Below are 17356 nucleotides of genomic sequence, written 5' to 3' on the forward strand. Positions count from 1 at the left end.
AATGAAAGCGTTTTGAGAGGTCCTCTTGTTTCATGTCCTTGGTGTTTCCGTTCAAGCCATCGATTCCTGTGCGATGAATCCCTGTCAAAACAGCGGTGTATGTACACAGACCTCAAACGGGTTCACCTGCTCCTGTCCGGCTGGCTTCAATGGGGATATATGTCAGACAGGTATGGCTCCTTTCGTAACATACAGACATACCAGAACGTAGTCGGGGAGTGGGATACGCTCGTGGTTAAAGCGTTCACTCGTCACCCCGAAGACCCTTGTTCCATTCCCCACTTGGGTATAATATGTGAAGCCCGTTTATGGTGTACCCCGCCGCTCCACACATATAGCAGGAATATAGCTAAAAGCAGTGTAAACCAAAACTCACTTCCTCACTCCCTTAGCGTAGTCAGCAGGCACCACGGTGTTACCTATCCATGTAAGACGTTGTTACAGTTCCAGACAGTGGCACGAGCATCATCTATGTGTGTCCAAGGCAAAGTGTATGACTTGTGGTCACAAACTAGACCATCAAATACATAACTATCCCTTAGTGATACCTAAGACGAATACATGTATCCATTACGACAGCAGGCAACAATACGTCGATTGTCAGGGAATATTTGCAAAGGAAAAGATGACTGTGTGATCTTGTGCAATGTAGTTTTGCTTCGTTTTGCATGGTTTTACAGACTGTTGCGATTTAAATGTTGGTACCTTCCGACAATTGTATTATTATTACAAAATATAATACTTTCAGATATTGATGATTGTGCCTCCAACCCTTGTCAAAATGAAGGCACATGTCAAGACCGAATTAACGCATTTGAGTGTCTCTGCCGTGAGAACTTTAGTGGCCTGCTGTGTGATATTATAATGGGATGTACCTGCCCTTGTCTACTCAACACAACCTTTGACAGCAGTGAACTGACGGCAAGAATCAAATGGCTCAAAGCTTTATTGACAATCGACAAATCTACACTGTCCCGCACAGTACGGAAGAAGATCAGCGTCGCAGACGAAAGACCTTCATCAACAGGAATCGGGTTCAGCGGAATATGCTGCCTTGTTGCGGCCCTTGGTTTCTTCCTGCTCGCAGACTTCCTTAACCTCATACAAGCTTTAACAAGACATGTCTCTCTTAAAGATCCTGCAAAACGAAACCACAACGTGGAAGAATCAAACGAGCATACGATGGGAAAACAAAATTGAAGGAGATAGATCTCTACACAGTTATGTTTTTGTGTGTGCTAATGGAATCCTAACTATTCTCTAAGAACGCACATGCTATGCTAAGAAATTGCTAGATGCTACATATCCACAGTCTCCATTGGTTCTCACTTCAAATAATCACATATCATTATGTTACAAACCGTTTAATGTTTTCGAACCGAGGCACACATGGTGATGAGTTTGTATCCATTTGTATTCTAGGGGCACGATGTCTTGATAGTTATATTGTGTACAATTATTTTCTTTTTGTTGATGTATTTTAAGAAGGCGTCGATAAATACATTATATTATGCGTGAGTGCAATGGTACCTATCCTGTTTTTGAAACAGGCCTTGGCGATTCAGATAATATGATATATTTAGACATATGATGGATTTAGCAGGGGATCGGTGAAGGCATGGGGTGGCATTGTCACGATTAAGCAAACCCCCTTCTGTCCTTGTGAAGGTAACATTGGCTTGTAATGCTAAAACTACATGCTTATATGCGGATTTGGACGTGTTCGGGTTTTGCAGGAGGTTGGAGACAATGTCGGCACATTTAATCATGCTTATCAAAGATTAAATGATTGTAGTGATCGCGAATGGCATGCCAATATTTGTACATCAAATAATCTATTGAATATTTATCTGTGTTAACTGTTGCACTTGACCTGTCTGGAATATACCTATCTGTATACAGACGTGTTTTAGCTTATTAATGCTTATTAATGCTTATTAATGCTTATTAATGCTTATTAATGAGTTCGTATATGTTGCATATTAAGTAGAATTTACGTAATAAATAGTTGAAATTTCATTGCACAGGTTCAGTCATCTTACTTTATCACATTACTCAGCCTGGCTTTAACAGTCACTCGCACCCATGCTTAGGTTATCCGTATGGTATATTCACTGTTCAACACAATAACCTAAGCCCATCCCAACTCAGGCCCTTTTGTCTCGATAGGGTACTCCACGACTCCACATTCCTTCGTCATAACGATAACATGTCGAGTTGAATTTGCTATCATGTGTTGTTCATATCATGTGCACGAAGATGGGTATCATTCCCACCATTTCGTCTGTATTCGAATGTCATAAGAAATAAATAATTACATCGATGAAATTTTAATTACCCATTTGTAGGCAATTGATTGACAAAATATTACTTATTAGCAGTGCTAAATATGAAATAGCCCATGGGGACAACGTATTTGTTGCATTACTACCTGCCACTGTTCACAGACCTGTGTACACGAACCAATGGTCTTTATACTATACATATCAACCGATTGATTGACTTGGCGGAAGGTTCACAAGACAACCATTTGTTGTCCGGTGTTGTCCGGTTTTGTCTTTCAGAATAACTCTCGTTCTCACCCGACGCAGATCCGCAATACTCACTCCCAGCAACCCATACCCGTGACGATGAGAGTTAGAATTGATCTTCAGCACCTCATGTTTGTCATAAGACTAACCGGATCGGATGGGCCGTCTCCCTGACTTGTCACGTTGACACGTGTCATCGCATCCCAGTTGCGTAGATCGACGTTTATGCTGTTAATCACTGAATTGTCTGGTTCATACTCAAACATTTACATACCACACTTATACAGCTTGACTATTGCCGAGTACGGCGTTAGACAACAAACACACAAATAAATGAGGGAAATCGGAATGAATCTGTATGTAGTTAGAGATTTTAAGTACGCCTCACTTGAATTAACGCATTTTAATTTGATTTTGTATGCTTTACCAGAACGCTTACTTCGCGCCTAATATTTTCATTATCTGTGACGGATGCCACGTGTGTAGCACGATTCGTCCATGGATATGCAAAGGACTTGGCCTTTGTACAGATTGCGGCACCTCTCTGCCCGCAGGAGATAAATACGTCCTTACATTCGATATTTTGTATCATGACATTAGGTAAAGCACGTGATTTGGTCTTGTTAATTTTGTGTCACGCTCTGTGACACTTGATTGTGTTCGACTAGTTCGGATCCGATTTCTTCCCCACCGCTTTGATAGACCTAGAGTAATACGCTCGCTCACTCACTCACTCATCCACTCAACAACTCAACTCGAAAGTAGTTTGGATAGCGTCAACGATTCAAATAGTTATACTAACGCGACATTGAAATGCACCGGTCTTTACCTCCTAATGTAGTCACCACAGCTACTGCTTGTATAAACAACGTTTTAAACATCAAAACATCACAATAAATATCAACATGACAGAAATGTACTAACCACTGTCAATCAAGTAAGAAGATGTGACTTATGAGAATAACCTTCATCTCTAACAAAGAAGTAAGTTTGCCATATGCCCGTTGATTTCATCATGTTTCACTTGAAATTTTTCAGTTGAAAATTTGTTCGTTTAGCAATATAGTATTGAAACAGAACACTGTTTGGTTAAATTGTTTTGATTAAAATTTTGAAAAATTAATAAAGACCTTTCCATAATACACAAATGTTGCTGGCATTTTGTTTATGACAAATAAAGACACATATTTACGTTTCATATGTGGTCGGTTTCATGTGATTCCTATCCATCTTTGACCAATATTTCACACAATATTACCTAACAACAACTTCCCTTTTCAGAGACTGTTGCATGAATAGGGTGTTGAAAACGACCAATTTAAATTGAACAACAATTCTTTCAATTTCCAATTTAACAAAATGATAAGTAAAATACAAATAGATTGTTTGGATCATTTAAAACTGAAATTATGAGAAATATTATATATTTTCTTATTGAAACCATGCAAAAGTGATGTTTATATTCTATACGCAAAATATATGGAATCACTAAGTGTGTATATGATATGTTGAATAGACACCGTCAAATTTACAATGTAACAAGTCAGGTTAGCTGCTAAGATTTCTACACAGAGGGGAATACATATGGCGAGACTGGAGTATCAATGATTCTTTAAAGGCTACAGACGCAGGCTTCCAGCATATCTGTTATACTGTTTGTAGACCGGAAGTGAAGTTGATAACGTACAGCTGGTCTTGTTCCGGCCTATACCAACACAGATATGTTCAGTAGTATTGTCATGAGCCATTTACTCCCACGATGTACAGCCTTCACTGACAGGAGCCGCCATTCATAGCCCTCGTTACACAATCACCAATAGAAGCATATGATTGAAATAATACATAAAAAAGTATGTTGATCACTTTTACACATTTACGGAAATCTTTGTTCATTCACTGTTTACAAAAAGATGACAAATCAGGGAAATTCCATTTCTAGCTAAGAGACATAACACGGTTGCCAGGCAGTTATGTGGTGGACACACTTGTAATGTTGCTGCAGGTGAGATCCATATATCAATTGGAGCGCAAGTAAAATGCCTGATCGCTTTGAACGTTAATATTCCTACTGTCGGTGAACCAACCGGTATTACCCATGTCCAGCGAAGACGTTGATATTCCAATTCATTTATTCCTTAATTCATTATTTCATCAATTTAATGTAACCATTCTATATATGTGCATTTGACAAGTCCTCTTGCAAAGGGGATCGGGATTGCCCAGTCATCTGAGGCTCCGCAATTCGTCGTTCAGCGTTGTGTCCACTGGAGGAAGTACTATTATCACGCTCGTGCGAGTCCCGAGTTCTTATGTTTCTAGATTTGTAATCATACGTTATATTGCTCCAACATTGAGGTGACACGCTGTGACATCACAGGAATTCGTATTCTTGAAATACAGGGTTAAATTCACATCTCTGCTATTTAAAGTAGGCTTATCATTTCGACTCTCGATACGTTTCAACAGTATGTGGGTGTATGTCTAAAGGTATTCGGCATGCTATTGTGCTTTTGTTATGCAATTGGAAGTGCTTGCTGACGGATGCAGTGAGGTGTTTTGGAGTTTGTGAAAACAGCGGATATGCACTGAGACTCCTCTGCGCATGTCACAAGACAGTCCTCCACAAACTCCAGATGCTCGCTCATGTAAGGCCAGGACGAAACAGTGCCTCGTGAGAACAGAATCTCTCCGTGAGCTGCAACAGATAAACACATATCTGCATGACGTATAACGGCGAAAACACGTGTCAGTTCACCATGGCAAACAAACCGTACAGAGGTACAATATGTCCATATCCACTGAACATGCATTCAACACATGACATCTGTCAACGTCGTCTCAGTTAAAAAGTCCCGTAATGTCATTTGTAAGAATCGGGTATTTAGTGGTGATAAAGGTTATTCTCCGAGACCAAAGAACACGTTTACCCACTAGGTTACCCTTCCACCCTGAAAAGATTTGACTGTACCACTGAAGGTCATAAATGTATCACTGAAGATTATAGATGTATCACTGAAGTTCATAGATGTATCAATGAAGATCACAGATGTATCACTGAAGATCACGGATGTATCATTGAAGATTATAGAGGTATCAATGAAGATCATAGATGACACATTAATGCAAAATTCATCTTAACGTCGCGTCGTTACAATCTACAAACATTCGTATGCTCGGGGTAAATTTCAATACTTACGACCCTTTTCTGCATTCTTATAAAATGGTTCAATGTTGAGGAGCATGGTTGTGCTTGGGGCGTCGGGCTTGATGATTTTACCTAAAGAAAGAAAACAATCATATGTTGTTAACTTAACACACACTCAGTCAAAGCAGCTACGCATATTTACCTGTTTTTGTTGTTTGTTGTTGCTTTTTTGGGGAAACTGGAAAGGGTATATTATCAAAACGTGAATCTGTCCTCCACAACCTGCATCTGGAATAATATTTTACACCTTTGAAAATATCATATCGTCTACTTATTCATATTGTTATTGGCAATTCTACTCTTAGCAAACAAAATAAATGTTGACGTGTTAGGCGAACATACAGGGGTTCATGTTTTTCATACGTGACTGATGTGTACAGATACTGTTCAGATACTGTTCAGATACTGTTCAAATGCTGTTGCTATTATTTTTCTTATTGCGCAAGTTCCAGAACAAGACGTTCCAAACATGACCAAATGCAGATATTGTATAATGTCCAGCAAAAATAATGTTAAGGCATTACGTAACTAATGCAATACAGTAACGGTGCATTATCTTATGTTATGCTATTATCTAATACAAAAGGATAATAACATTATTCGTGGTGTTTTGTGTAATCATTGTTTAACTGTGGACAGGACAATACAGACATCTGACACAGATTTGACACAGTATGACACTATACACGGCCTTAAAGAAACGTGGTGTCTAAAGTCAGTTCACAAAACCAGCATTGTGTGACCAGCATTGGCGCTGAAGCAGGCTTGACAACGACGACATACTGACGACACTAAGCGATCTGAAGAAAGCTTGTGGAATAATGTCCCATGTCTGAACCAACACTTGTCCCAATTCCTCTAACACCAATGGACGATTCTGGACTTGATGTAAACGTCGCTTCATTTCATCGCAAGCGTGCTCGATTGAGGACAGAGTTACGCCTCTGTCTGTGAAAGAACGGCTGCACATGAGGCCCAGTGATTACATTACTGTGTCGCAGTCACATTGCCATTGACAATTACAAGTTGTGTGTGACCATAAGATGTGATGAACCCCTAAACCATATCGCTCTCACCGCCAAACTGCCAACGTTGAACAACGCACACGTCCGCATATCGTTTACCTTGCCCTTCCATCTGAGCTGTCCAGATTAAATCTCGACTCGTCACACCAGGCAAGACGTACCTGTCGGTGACGTAGGACGCATTGCAGACCGTCGGGGCTGGATACTTTGCTCACTCAGTCGGTTTCACAAAGTCCTGGAACTGACTGACATAAACCAGGAATGGTCAGGGCACAGAGCAAACCATCAGTCTCAAACCGATTCCTTCCATGGGTCTAATGTGGTTGTCTTGCTGACGTAACATCACGTGGGATCATGCTTCGATGGACAGCAAGATGTTTGGCCACATGTAGCATTGTTTGGCATTTGGCATTGATTTCACTTTGATACGACATATGCCACGTTTCTTTCGATAATATATCTGTATTGAAACTGACACAGACATACGTCTTTATTTATATTGTAGTTTCTTCAAAGCAAAACATGCTGTGTTTACTCTGTGTATGTGTGAGATATCTTCCTCGGACCAACACATTCTTAAAGAAAGTAACAACACAAGATGACAGTGGATGATGTGGATCTTTGGATATGGATATGAAAATAACTATACTACTATCCTCTTCATTCTTTTACAGTGCCACCAATATTACAAGATAAAGTGTCGGTTTTAACAACATTCAATTTCAATTTGGTTATAAAAATAATCAAACGTGTGCTAACAAACGACCCAATAAATCCATACCTATTTCATCCGAGGCTGCTGTCAACTGAAGTACTCTCACTTCAATTCAAGGAAGTGGATTTATGTTTGTAATAGAGTGAAAATGGCGTGAAACTAGGCAGGTAGATGCCTTTTTAACAGGTTTAACCTTTGAATAATTGACAAAACATCTGGTGATGGACCATGTTCAATTCTCGTCAGAATAACATAACACTGAAACATTGGACCAGGAAAAAGAACAATGTATTTTCAGTTTTACAAAGAGACAGTAAAATCTCTTATAAATATGGAAATGGTTGTGGCGCTCTGAGGTATGAAATGTTGTGAATATACTTCATGCACATTCTTCAGCATATTTACCACTTTCTGGAACTCATTATTAAATAAACGAACAATGAACAATGAACAAGAACAGCACTGTATGGCAAGGTAGCCCTCTATCGCCAGCCTAGATGTAAACAAGAGTGGAATAAGAATGATGTATCTATATGTTTGGTATAAGTTGTAAATTTGCATTACGTGACTGCGTAACAGCGCTATGTTACATAATGCAACACCTTCTATTTTAAGGAGTAATTTGAGTGCATGTCATTCATGTCTTCACACACACAAGTCGCGTTACGTTCCTTTCCAGGATATAAATTCAAGGCATTAGGAGAGTCGTCAAAACTAGATCGATATAACAATATTTAGTTATTCATCATTTTCCCATTGTGTACTACACGAAAAAGAAACCCACCAATCGATTGTATTTACCCAGGCTATTGGTTTGTTATCTACTATCGGATTTTGTGTTGGGGCTGTGACTTTTTTAAGTTTAGCCACCATAACTATTCACCTCTGCCAGTTATTGAGTGCACTGTCAACAACTATGTCAGTAGACAGGAGGTCGAATGGAATCTCCTCAGCATTGTAAAATCAGGAGAGAATTATTAATGTCACTTTCTCTGTTCTGTGGAAGCACGGGGTTTCATTCTTACTCCTTCACTAGATGAATGCCTGACGCAAGATTCACGGAAGATTCACCACTTGATGAAGGAGTAAGAACATACTCCAAAACGTCGTGCTGACGTCCATACATTCTTGCCTCAATATGTATCCATTCTATATGCCGTTCAAGCACTGTATTGTGTATATTGTTCTCACCGGCTGAGTACACTAGACGGTAAATACATGGCCAAGCAAATTTTGGGCTTTTCCTGCATCTAAGTGCATTGTCGAGTTCACCTTCATCAGTCTTATCGCCAACATCGACAACATTTTTGGTATATAAACAAACGTATGAGACGCTCATTGGTTTAGAACTTGGGAATTCTACTTTATGAAATTCAATGTTGCGCAAATGACAAGTGTTGTCACAAAATTATTTTGAGGGGGGTTCCCTGTTTCGATGATTACCCGTCGCTTGCCCTGTGCACTACACTGGCATCCCTTGCACTTCTAGGAATATCTCGGTAGGGGTCAGGATGTTCGGCATGTCGAGCGAACGCTTTAATCACCAAGCTCCAAAACTGATGTATGCCATTTATGTGATACACAGTGCAGGGGTCTAGTGGCGTCATCTTTAATGGAGATTAGAATGGTGTCGTTTCTACTGGAGAGTCTAATGCAGTCATCTCTAATGTATAGTCTAAGGCTGCAAACTCTCTAATAGAACAGTGCCATCTTAAATGCAGATTCTCGTGGTGCTGCTTTGGTAGCATTAATTATAACCATATTCCTACATCTTCCAATGATGTGTCCATAGTCATCCGAAATTGTGAGGTTGTTTTCTCGTAAACTAGCTTCACAATTTCGGGTAAAATTTCGTTATTTCCTAAACAATCAGCCAATTAGAGGTCACGGCCTTTCCCAGCTTTTGAAACCAATGAAATGACGCCTTAGAATCCGACATCAGCCGCTCATTTTCAAACGTTTACCCCACAGATTTTATGGAACTGGACGTGTAATCTTCGCGAGGATCTTAAGTAGTGCAAAAAACATTTCAATGTCAATCTCACGATCAGTTTTAATACATGTCCTATTCCAATGTCCGATGCAATTCCTAGATTTGGTACACCTATTTTGTGTTTGACACAGCAGGGGTACATACCGACGCCAGACGAAACACACTAAAAGGCATTGGGATAATATGAAACTGTGAACACAATTTGATATGACATTACATTAACATGTAGGGCGATCGGGTGCACACTTTTGCATCTTTGCCAAGGCCCATTAGAGTTCTTTGTTCAAAATTTACTAACAATACTCGCTTTATTCATTTACCATTAACTCAACGTACACATATCTTTCGGTGCGTTTCAGAAATTTTATTGATGGGTGAAAATGATGGGTAGAATGTGACACTGAGATATGTGCTGAGTTGGTGTCTATAGCCTCTTTACAATACAGTATACCAGCGACCGCCAAAGCAAAATAAATCTGGTCATAATGTGGTCATGAGGGGTTTGTTGGCTTTGGGGTTTTTTTTGTCGCTATTGTCTTGTGTTATTCATTTTTCGGTGTTAAAAGGGATGTGGGGGTCTTGTTTTCATTTATTTATTTATTTATTTATTTATTTATTTATTTATTTATTTATTTATTTATCATGTGCAATCAGTTGGGGTTCTTGCTTTCCTTGTATTTATTTATTTATTTATTCATTTATCATGTGCAATCACTTATAATGTGATGAATAATGAAACATGTGTGTTGTCCGCTAAGGTCTATGGCGTTAACAGTGTCAACTATGCAGACGTTGTAGTCGGCGAGCTTCAGAAAAGAACGTTTACTATGCAGGCTGGTACAAAAAAATTTTTTCAATTATTCAGTATTTTCCGTAGCTACGGTGGACATTACCGGAGTGTAGTGGGGCAACTAGGATGTTAAGATGTTAAATATTCATTCGCTATGCGGGCGTCGTTGGTTTAATAACTAATACAGGTACTTTTTTATGGTCTTCAAAACGTATTCACTCCAGTATGTGTAAGCTATCAGTGAATCCAAATCACCTGGGAGTTTTTGTCGAAAAACATTTACCCCACAAAAACTTAATTATGCTTCAGAAATAGAAACCTGACGAAAGATTTCTTTTTACTGAAGAATTATTAACATTCCAGTTTTAGCACCCACCCCTGATACAGTGTCTAAGGCTAAAGTGATAATATGAGTTGCGATAGAGCTGATGGACATACGTTTCCTAGTATCCTAGTATATAACTTGCACTCGTTCCTGCTTTCGTTTGACAGTGATATATAACAAGAACTACTACAAGCTCTTGTTTGGCAACGCTACATAGCAAGACCCGTCTCAGGTTCTTGATTGCAAACTGTGAAAGGTCGATATGGAAATTACCCCAAAATATTATAGACGTTACCATCCAAGACAGTCTCTTGGCCTCACGGATAGACTTGAAAGTGAACGTCTATATTACTATAACAGTTCCTGTCTCATATATTTGTTGTCAAATACAACATGTCTGACCAATCATTTCAACTGCTTTTGTATATGGTAATATCATTTCCAATAAAAGTCGGGTCATTTCAATGCTCTTGCGACAAGTTGACAACCTTAAACTGTAGTCATGCCTAGACTTACTGAGGCTCAGCGCAACAATGTGATTGGTCATTTGGAGACTGGGGAGTCTCAGCGATTGCAAGGCAACTGAATGTGGCACAAAGTTTCATAGCAAGACTTTAGCATCGCTACCAGGTCAGGTCAACCCCGTGTGACCACGCCCGCTCAGGACAGATGTATTCGGCTTCGGCAATTTGCGGGACAGGTTCACCACACTATCCTTCACAACATCGGTAGTGCCAGGACTCACAACAATTTCTGATCAGACTGTGAGGAACCGCTTACGTGAGGCTGGTATTGCGAGGACCTGTTCTTACACGTCAACATTAACAACAACACAGACAGTGGTGTCGCCAACATCTCCCACGTCCATGGCAAATGTGGAGAACTGTTATCGAGAACGTGTATATCGACGTCGTAACGAACGCTACGCTGCAAATTGTAGTGGACAGATTTTCGGCCACAGACGTTACCTGCTCTTTTTGTGGCCTTGAGGGAAGAGTACCAACTCATTCCCAGGTACTTCTTCCGGAATCTGGTCCAGTCTATGCCAAGCAACCATTGATGCTAATGGTAGCCACACAAGATGCGACCTGCGGCCTTGACCTTGGAACACTTGTCTTATGTGACGTACAGTTTCTTGCAGCATTTGACTGGTAATTTTCATTCAGGTTTTAGTGAACCTTAAGCGTGTAAATTGCTAACAAATTTCAGCTATGCCTTTCTTTTATATATTGCCCAATATATTATATATATTGGTAGGGATCACTAATACGGACTGGAAACCATGGTGAGAATTCAGACACATCATTGCGTTAGAAAATAAAGTAGCCTCATGCGGAACTGTTTTTGTCTTAAGCACATGTAATGTACACACAAAGAACTAAGTTATGCTACCCCTGACATATCTCATGATTGTACAGGGATCCTCCTGTACAGAACCTGGCCCAATTCGAAGCTGTTTTACTTGAGGAACGGTTTAGGCTGCTTTGTCAGAGGATCAGGAGGCTGACGGTGGCTATGAGGATTAGTGTGCTGGCTGACAGATGGAGGCTACACTCGATATTGACGTTGGATCGTGTAAGACACGCAAAATGACATTTTGAATGTTCATATTCGCCAATAAATTCGACATTAAACGTTCCAGTGACTACTTGTAAAGACAATGTCTTGTATATAACTGAGTGTGTGTGTTTAAAAAAGGACAATTATCATAAACTGTACATGGATTCCGATCATTTTGTCGTTTTGTATGAATCAATGGATCATACGGGTCAGAAAAATTCACGTTTTTCCATCGTATTCCCCACGAGAAGTTTTAGGTACGTGTTGAAAAAAACATTCATTTCAAAATTACAGGGGTGCTTCATTATGTTCTTTGTGTATATGATCACCTTGGCAGATAAATGCTCTCCTCTTGCCGCAGGTGTCCAGATCCCACTTGTAGTTCTTGGCAGATGTAGTGGTCAGTATAGCCCCACAAGACATACTTGGGTCAACACTGCTGGGTGGAGAACCGTCAGCCCAGCTTGCCCAGGTTGGAGAGGAGCCATCTTCCCACTGGAACTTACTCAAGTCCGGTGTACCGCTCCCTACAAAGCGTAGACCTATCCACAAGCCTCTGGCTACACCGCTGAAAGTGTATCGATATGGCGATCTCAGCAAGAATGTTTGAATGAATTTCAGATGTACTTCCTGGTGTATGACATGGATGAGTGAGTAGCAGATATATCTCACATTATGTTTGAGGGTTGTAAATGAATAAATCTGTCATTTTTCTTGTTCACACGTGCCGTTAAGTTATTGTGAACTTTTGTCTGATACGCCTGAATGAGTGCCCGATGTAATCCCTATTGTATGACATGGTGAGCGACTGACAGATATAACTCTTTGTTATGACATAGGTGAATGTGTGCCAGATATGATTCATATTCCGTGACATTTGAGTGAGTGGCAGTTATAATGAATACTGTATTCCATGGGTCGGCGAGTGACCGAAGTAATTCAGTCGTGTGAATGAAAAATTAACAAAACTCTTTCTCATCCAAATTGAATTTAATCACGACAAAACCTGAATACTTCATTTGACATTCAAACTTGCACAAACATCTCATAAAAATGTTAAAATGTTATTTGATGTCAGTCAAGATCTTTTCAATCTAATGAATACTCACCCTGGCCCATGAGTTCCAGTGAGGTATAACTTGGCCTCTGCAAATATTGTTTCGTTTGCAATGGAGAGCAAGTTCATCCCAAAATGAGCGCATGAATCACTCGCTTGCTGCCAGGTCGCAAATCCGTAGACATAAACGTAGTCATCCGGGGCTGGGAAAGACAAACAAAATATGGTTCTGTAATGAGACACACCTTTACTATAATATCTTCATAAAACTCGGTGTAAATAAAATGAAAATATTATCAAACAAAAACCAGTGAAAATAGTGTGCACACTTTCCAATATGGAAAACACAAATCCTCTATACGTTGTTTTCATCAATGCTTTTATACAGGTATTAAAAACAAACAATCCTATGCTTTACCTCCTTGGACTGTCCCTCCATAGTTCAGAACACAACCCAGAAGGAACCACTCCAACATTGTGGACCAACAAGCGCCTTGTAATCTTCACCACTAAATGCGGCAGAGGCAACTGCCAGAAGTCTGTGTGCCTATAAATACCTCAGTGGAATCAATAACGCCGGGACTGTTTACTATTTAGATATGCTACATTATCGACAAATCATTGATTTTGTTTTTAGATATTTTATTCAATGTGCAATGGGTTAAAGCCAACAATAATCCATGAAGCGGTTTCTACAGTCACGGTCGTTATGGCAACTGAACCGTCAGAAAGTCTAAACTTTTTTACTCAGCGTTGGTCAAACAAAGTCACGAAAAAGATTTGTTAGCATTTACAATATGTGAATACTTATAAATAAAAACGCGGACCTTTTTCACAATTATATTTATGACAAAACTACTTTGAAATGTGAAATGTGAAATGTTTTAAATATTGACGTCTATAGGATGTGTCGATATGAGTATCTGAAACAGTGGTTATTTGGTAAATAGACCTTAAACGTAATCAATACACAGAACATAGCTTTTATTTTCACATTGGGCTCTTGTTTAACGATCTGTTTGTCAAAAACATGCATATTTCATAGATTTTTATAGTTCATCAAGAATCTATCCACCTAATATCAGATGACTGATCATTAATGATTTCTTCCTCTCCTGACTGTGTTCCCTTTGTGCCGGCAAGAAAGGTGGGCAATACAGGGAACCTGATATTTGCAAACAAGAGAGACCATTATCGAAATGCTTGATATGACCTCTATAAGCGCATACACTTACAAAGAGCTACGTGCATCTTTAAATATCCCAGGGATATTAGTCCAAGATCCTTACAACAATGTACGAACTATTCACTAGTGTGTATATACACTAATGGGAAGTATTGGTAAAAATATGTGAGACATTTCCAGGACGCTGGAATGAGTGTACAGATGGTAGACGACACACAACTGAAATGAGTGATAACTCAACAAGACAAGAACGCTGAATGAGGCTGAAGTAGCATGTCATCTTCGGGGAGTAGTTACCTTACCCTACTTAGTCACCTCCCCTCGGGGATATAGCCATAACAAATCTAAGTTTCGTAATTAATGTGAAACACTACCAAAGAACACTTTGTACATCAAAATATAAATATATTTTAGAACAAGAATTAAATGATAATTTATGGTAAAAGATCCTTCTAGATAAAACCTAGTATGGTAAAAAATAATTAGAAACCTTACCTCTCGATAAATATGTGAAAGATCAACAAGATATCGTCGCATTGTGACCTCTTCAAAGCTGGACTCACAACCGAAGTAGGTGTAAAGAAGCTTAATTATATGTCATGTTTATACCTAGCTGAGTTCCCCGCCTAATTTGCAGTATACCTCTGATGTAACAAATAAGGCTTATAATAACTGTAGAGTTGGATGAGTACTGATTCACTTGCACCAGCACAGAGATTTGTGATCAGCTCAGTCAGAAAAGACGCCAAAAGTACATAAAGATGATTATGTCGTTCACTGATGTCAAGTAAAATGGATGAAGACACTAATTAGATTTAATAGCCCGAAAATAAGGCAGAGTCAGAGAAAATAATAATTACTCTTTTGAAAATTGTTAATACATTTTACAATGGCCCTTGACTCGCCCGCAAAGTGGGCCATTAGTTGATAACAAATCCATCGGCTAGATCAGATTGTTACAGAAAGACCTTCGTGAATCTTTTGCTAGATCTGAGAATTCATATCTTATTTGTCTAACCATATATAACAGTAATTATTGGAAGAGTTTCTCAATCGTGTTGACGACATTCTCTATTGGACGACAGCGATACCATTGATATCTTGTTGGTGCTTCTTGATAATTAACTTGTTTCTGACTTCTTGAGTTTGGTCAGTGCCATTTCATTGGCTTGTGCAAATGCCAAGGAGGCGAAGGTAGGTGTAAATAATTATATCAAGTGCTCTAATATTCCAAGTGGCCGAGTAAGAAAATTAATATCGTTTAATTGTGAAGATCCACTGAAAGAAGGTAAAAATACAACCATGTGAATGGTATGTTCTGAAATATTGGTGGTAGGTAAAATATACCAGCTGAAGATTTCTTGGCTCCACCATAAATGATGAGACACGGTCCATGACTAAAACCATCCCCCTCATGGAATCGGCGACCAATTGTACGCCAGAGCTTCAGACAAACAGCATTAAAACGTGTGGTAAATCAATGGAACTGGGAGGAATTACGCCCGGAAAATTAGCTTCCTTTGCGGCTCTATTGCTAGTGACCCCTAGATGTAAGTCACCTTAATAATACATAATAATGAGTCCGTTTATATGGCTCCATACATTATGTTTATGCTCATAACGCTACAAATATGCTATAATTCTAACTCTGTCAATAGGACACAAAACACAAATCAGTAGACTTTCGTTCAGGTATGACCGTCAGAAGACGTTTTTACCTGAGACTTGAAAAGAGAGAGTTTTTCGAGTACTTTGAGTTCAGTTGGGAGTTTGTTCCATAAAACTGCATCATTACAACTGAAAGATCTTCGCCGAAATCGTTTCAAGTTAGTCTTTGGAATGTGGACGAGATGTTGATCTGCAGAACGAAGGACTGTGGACGGTTTATACACTTGTTTGAGTTCGACAAGATATGATGGGTTTGATCCATGGTAACAATGGTATACCAATACTAGTAACTCGAACTGAACGCGTGCTTGCTCAGGAAGCCAAAGTAAATTTGATAAGCACAGGTGTTTGGTGCGCCGTCTTCTTTGTCCTGAACACAATTGTTGCCGCCATGTTCTGTATCCTATTCTGTATGGAGAACTGTGCTTGTGGGATGTTGACCAATAGACTATTACAGTAGTCAAATTTCGATAGGACTAGTCCTCTGACCAGCATGTTAGGAGCGTCAGTGGTCAGGAGATGTGTGATGCTGCCAATATTTCTCACATGAAAATGGCATTCTTTGCAGATGATACTAACATGATGCTCCATTAGGAGATCACTGTCGAAAAGGACTTCCAGGTTCCTGACACAGTCTGATACTCAGACACGAGACTGTTCAACACATATTGTTGATATATATGCTATCTTCCTGAAAGGTCCAGACTGTCACTGTTTCTGATTTATCAGTGTTGAGTGATGACCGGGTTTACATTTCACGCATAAATGAACATTATTAGTTTTAAATTTAGATTTTTTAAAAAAAATAATGCCGAAATATTCCGACCAGCAAGTGACATTTTTTCAGACAAAGACATTGAGTCAGATACACATTTAAACAAGCTTGTTTCATAGTATTTGCTATTTCGATACTCCAAGCCGTTACCGATTATGTGCCATGTTACTGGATGCACTGGTATGGATTGTCACACGGTCTTCTGAATCAAACAATTAACTTCTTACAGTAACTAGATCATGCAACCTTGCATTAATGATCAACCGCCACTATCATAGGAGTGAGTGAATGTTCTTTAACGCCGCATCAGCAGGTTTGCAGCTATACGTGGCGAGATATATAACTAAAGTTATGATCTCCCCTTTATAACGATATGCATTTCAAGGTTTAAAATAAAACTGAAACTGCACAAAGTATCAAGAACAAATGTGAAATGTCCTAACCTATGCCTAAACTTATAATTGTGTATTTTCTCTTCGTTAACCAGTTAGGCCCTTTTTAACTTCAAGATTTCAGGTCAACACAG

General features: G+C 39.3%; 1 protein-coding gene and 1 pseudogene across 1 annotated transcript; one reads left to right on the top strand and one right to left on the bottom strand.

Moving 5' to 3' along the window:
- LOC137272113 (uncharacterized) overlaps positions 1 to 1200 on the top strand; it is a 37388-nt pseudogene extending 36188 nt beyond the window's left edge.
- Positions 1201 to 3848: 2648 nt separating this feature from the next.
- Positions 3849 to 13731, bottom strand: LOC137273027 (uncharacterized). The gene is made up of 5 exons (XM_067805468.1): positions 13620 to 13731; positions 13254 to 13404; positions 12474 to 12712; positions 5728 to 5808; positions 3849 to 5226 (listed from the first exon to the last, which is right to left on the bottom strand). The coding sequence occupies exons 1-5, from the start codon at positions 13675 to 13677 to the stop codon at positions 5045 to 5047; spliced, it is 711 nt and encodes a 236-aa protein (XP_067661569.1). The 5' UTR covers positions 13678 to 13731; the 3' UTR covers positions 3849 to 5044.
- Between the last annotated feature and the right edge of the window lie 3625 nt (positions 13732 to 17356).

The sequence above is a fragment of the Haliotis asinina genome, chromosome 2 (assembly GCF_037392515.1).
Source record: "Haliotis asinina isolate JCU_RB_2024 chromosome 2, JCU_Hal_asi_v2, whole genome shotgun sequence".
Taxonomy (NCBI): Eukaryota; Metazoa; Mollusca; class Gastropoda; order Lepetellida; family Haliotidae; genus Haliotis; species Haliotis asinina.

Bases quoted from the DNA above. Each gene is read 5' to 3' on its own strand.
- LOC137273027 (XM_067805468.1), bottom strand. From the start codon at position 13,677: ATGTTGGAGTGGTTCCTTCTGGGTTGTGTTCTGAACTATGGAGGGACA. The intron at 13,405-13,619 runs GTAAAGCATAGG...TGTCTTTCCCAG, and splicing joins TGGAGGGACAGTCCAAGGAG to CCCCGGATGACTACGTTTAT. The intron at 5,809-12,473 runs GTGATCATATAC...TTCTTTCTTTAG, and splicing joins GAGAGCATTTATCTGCCAAG to GTAAAATCATCAAGCCCGAC.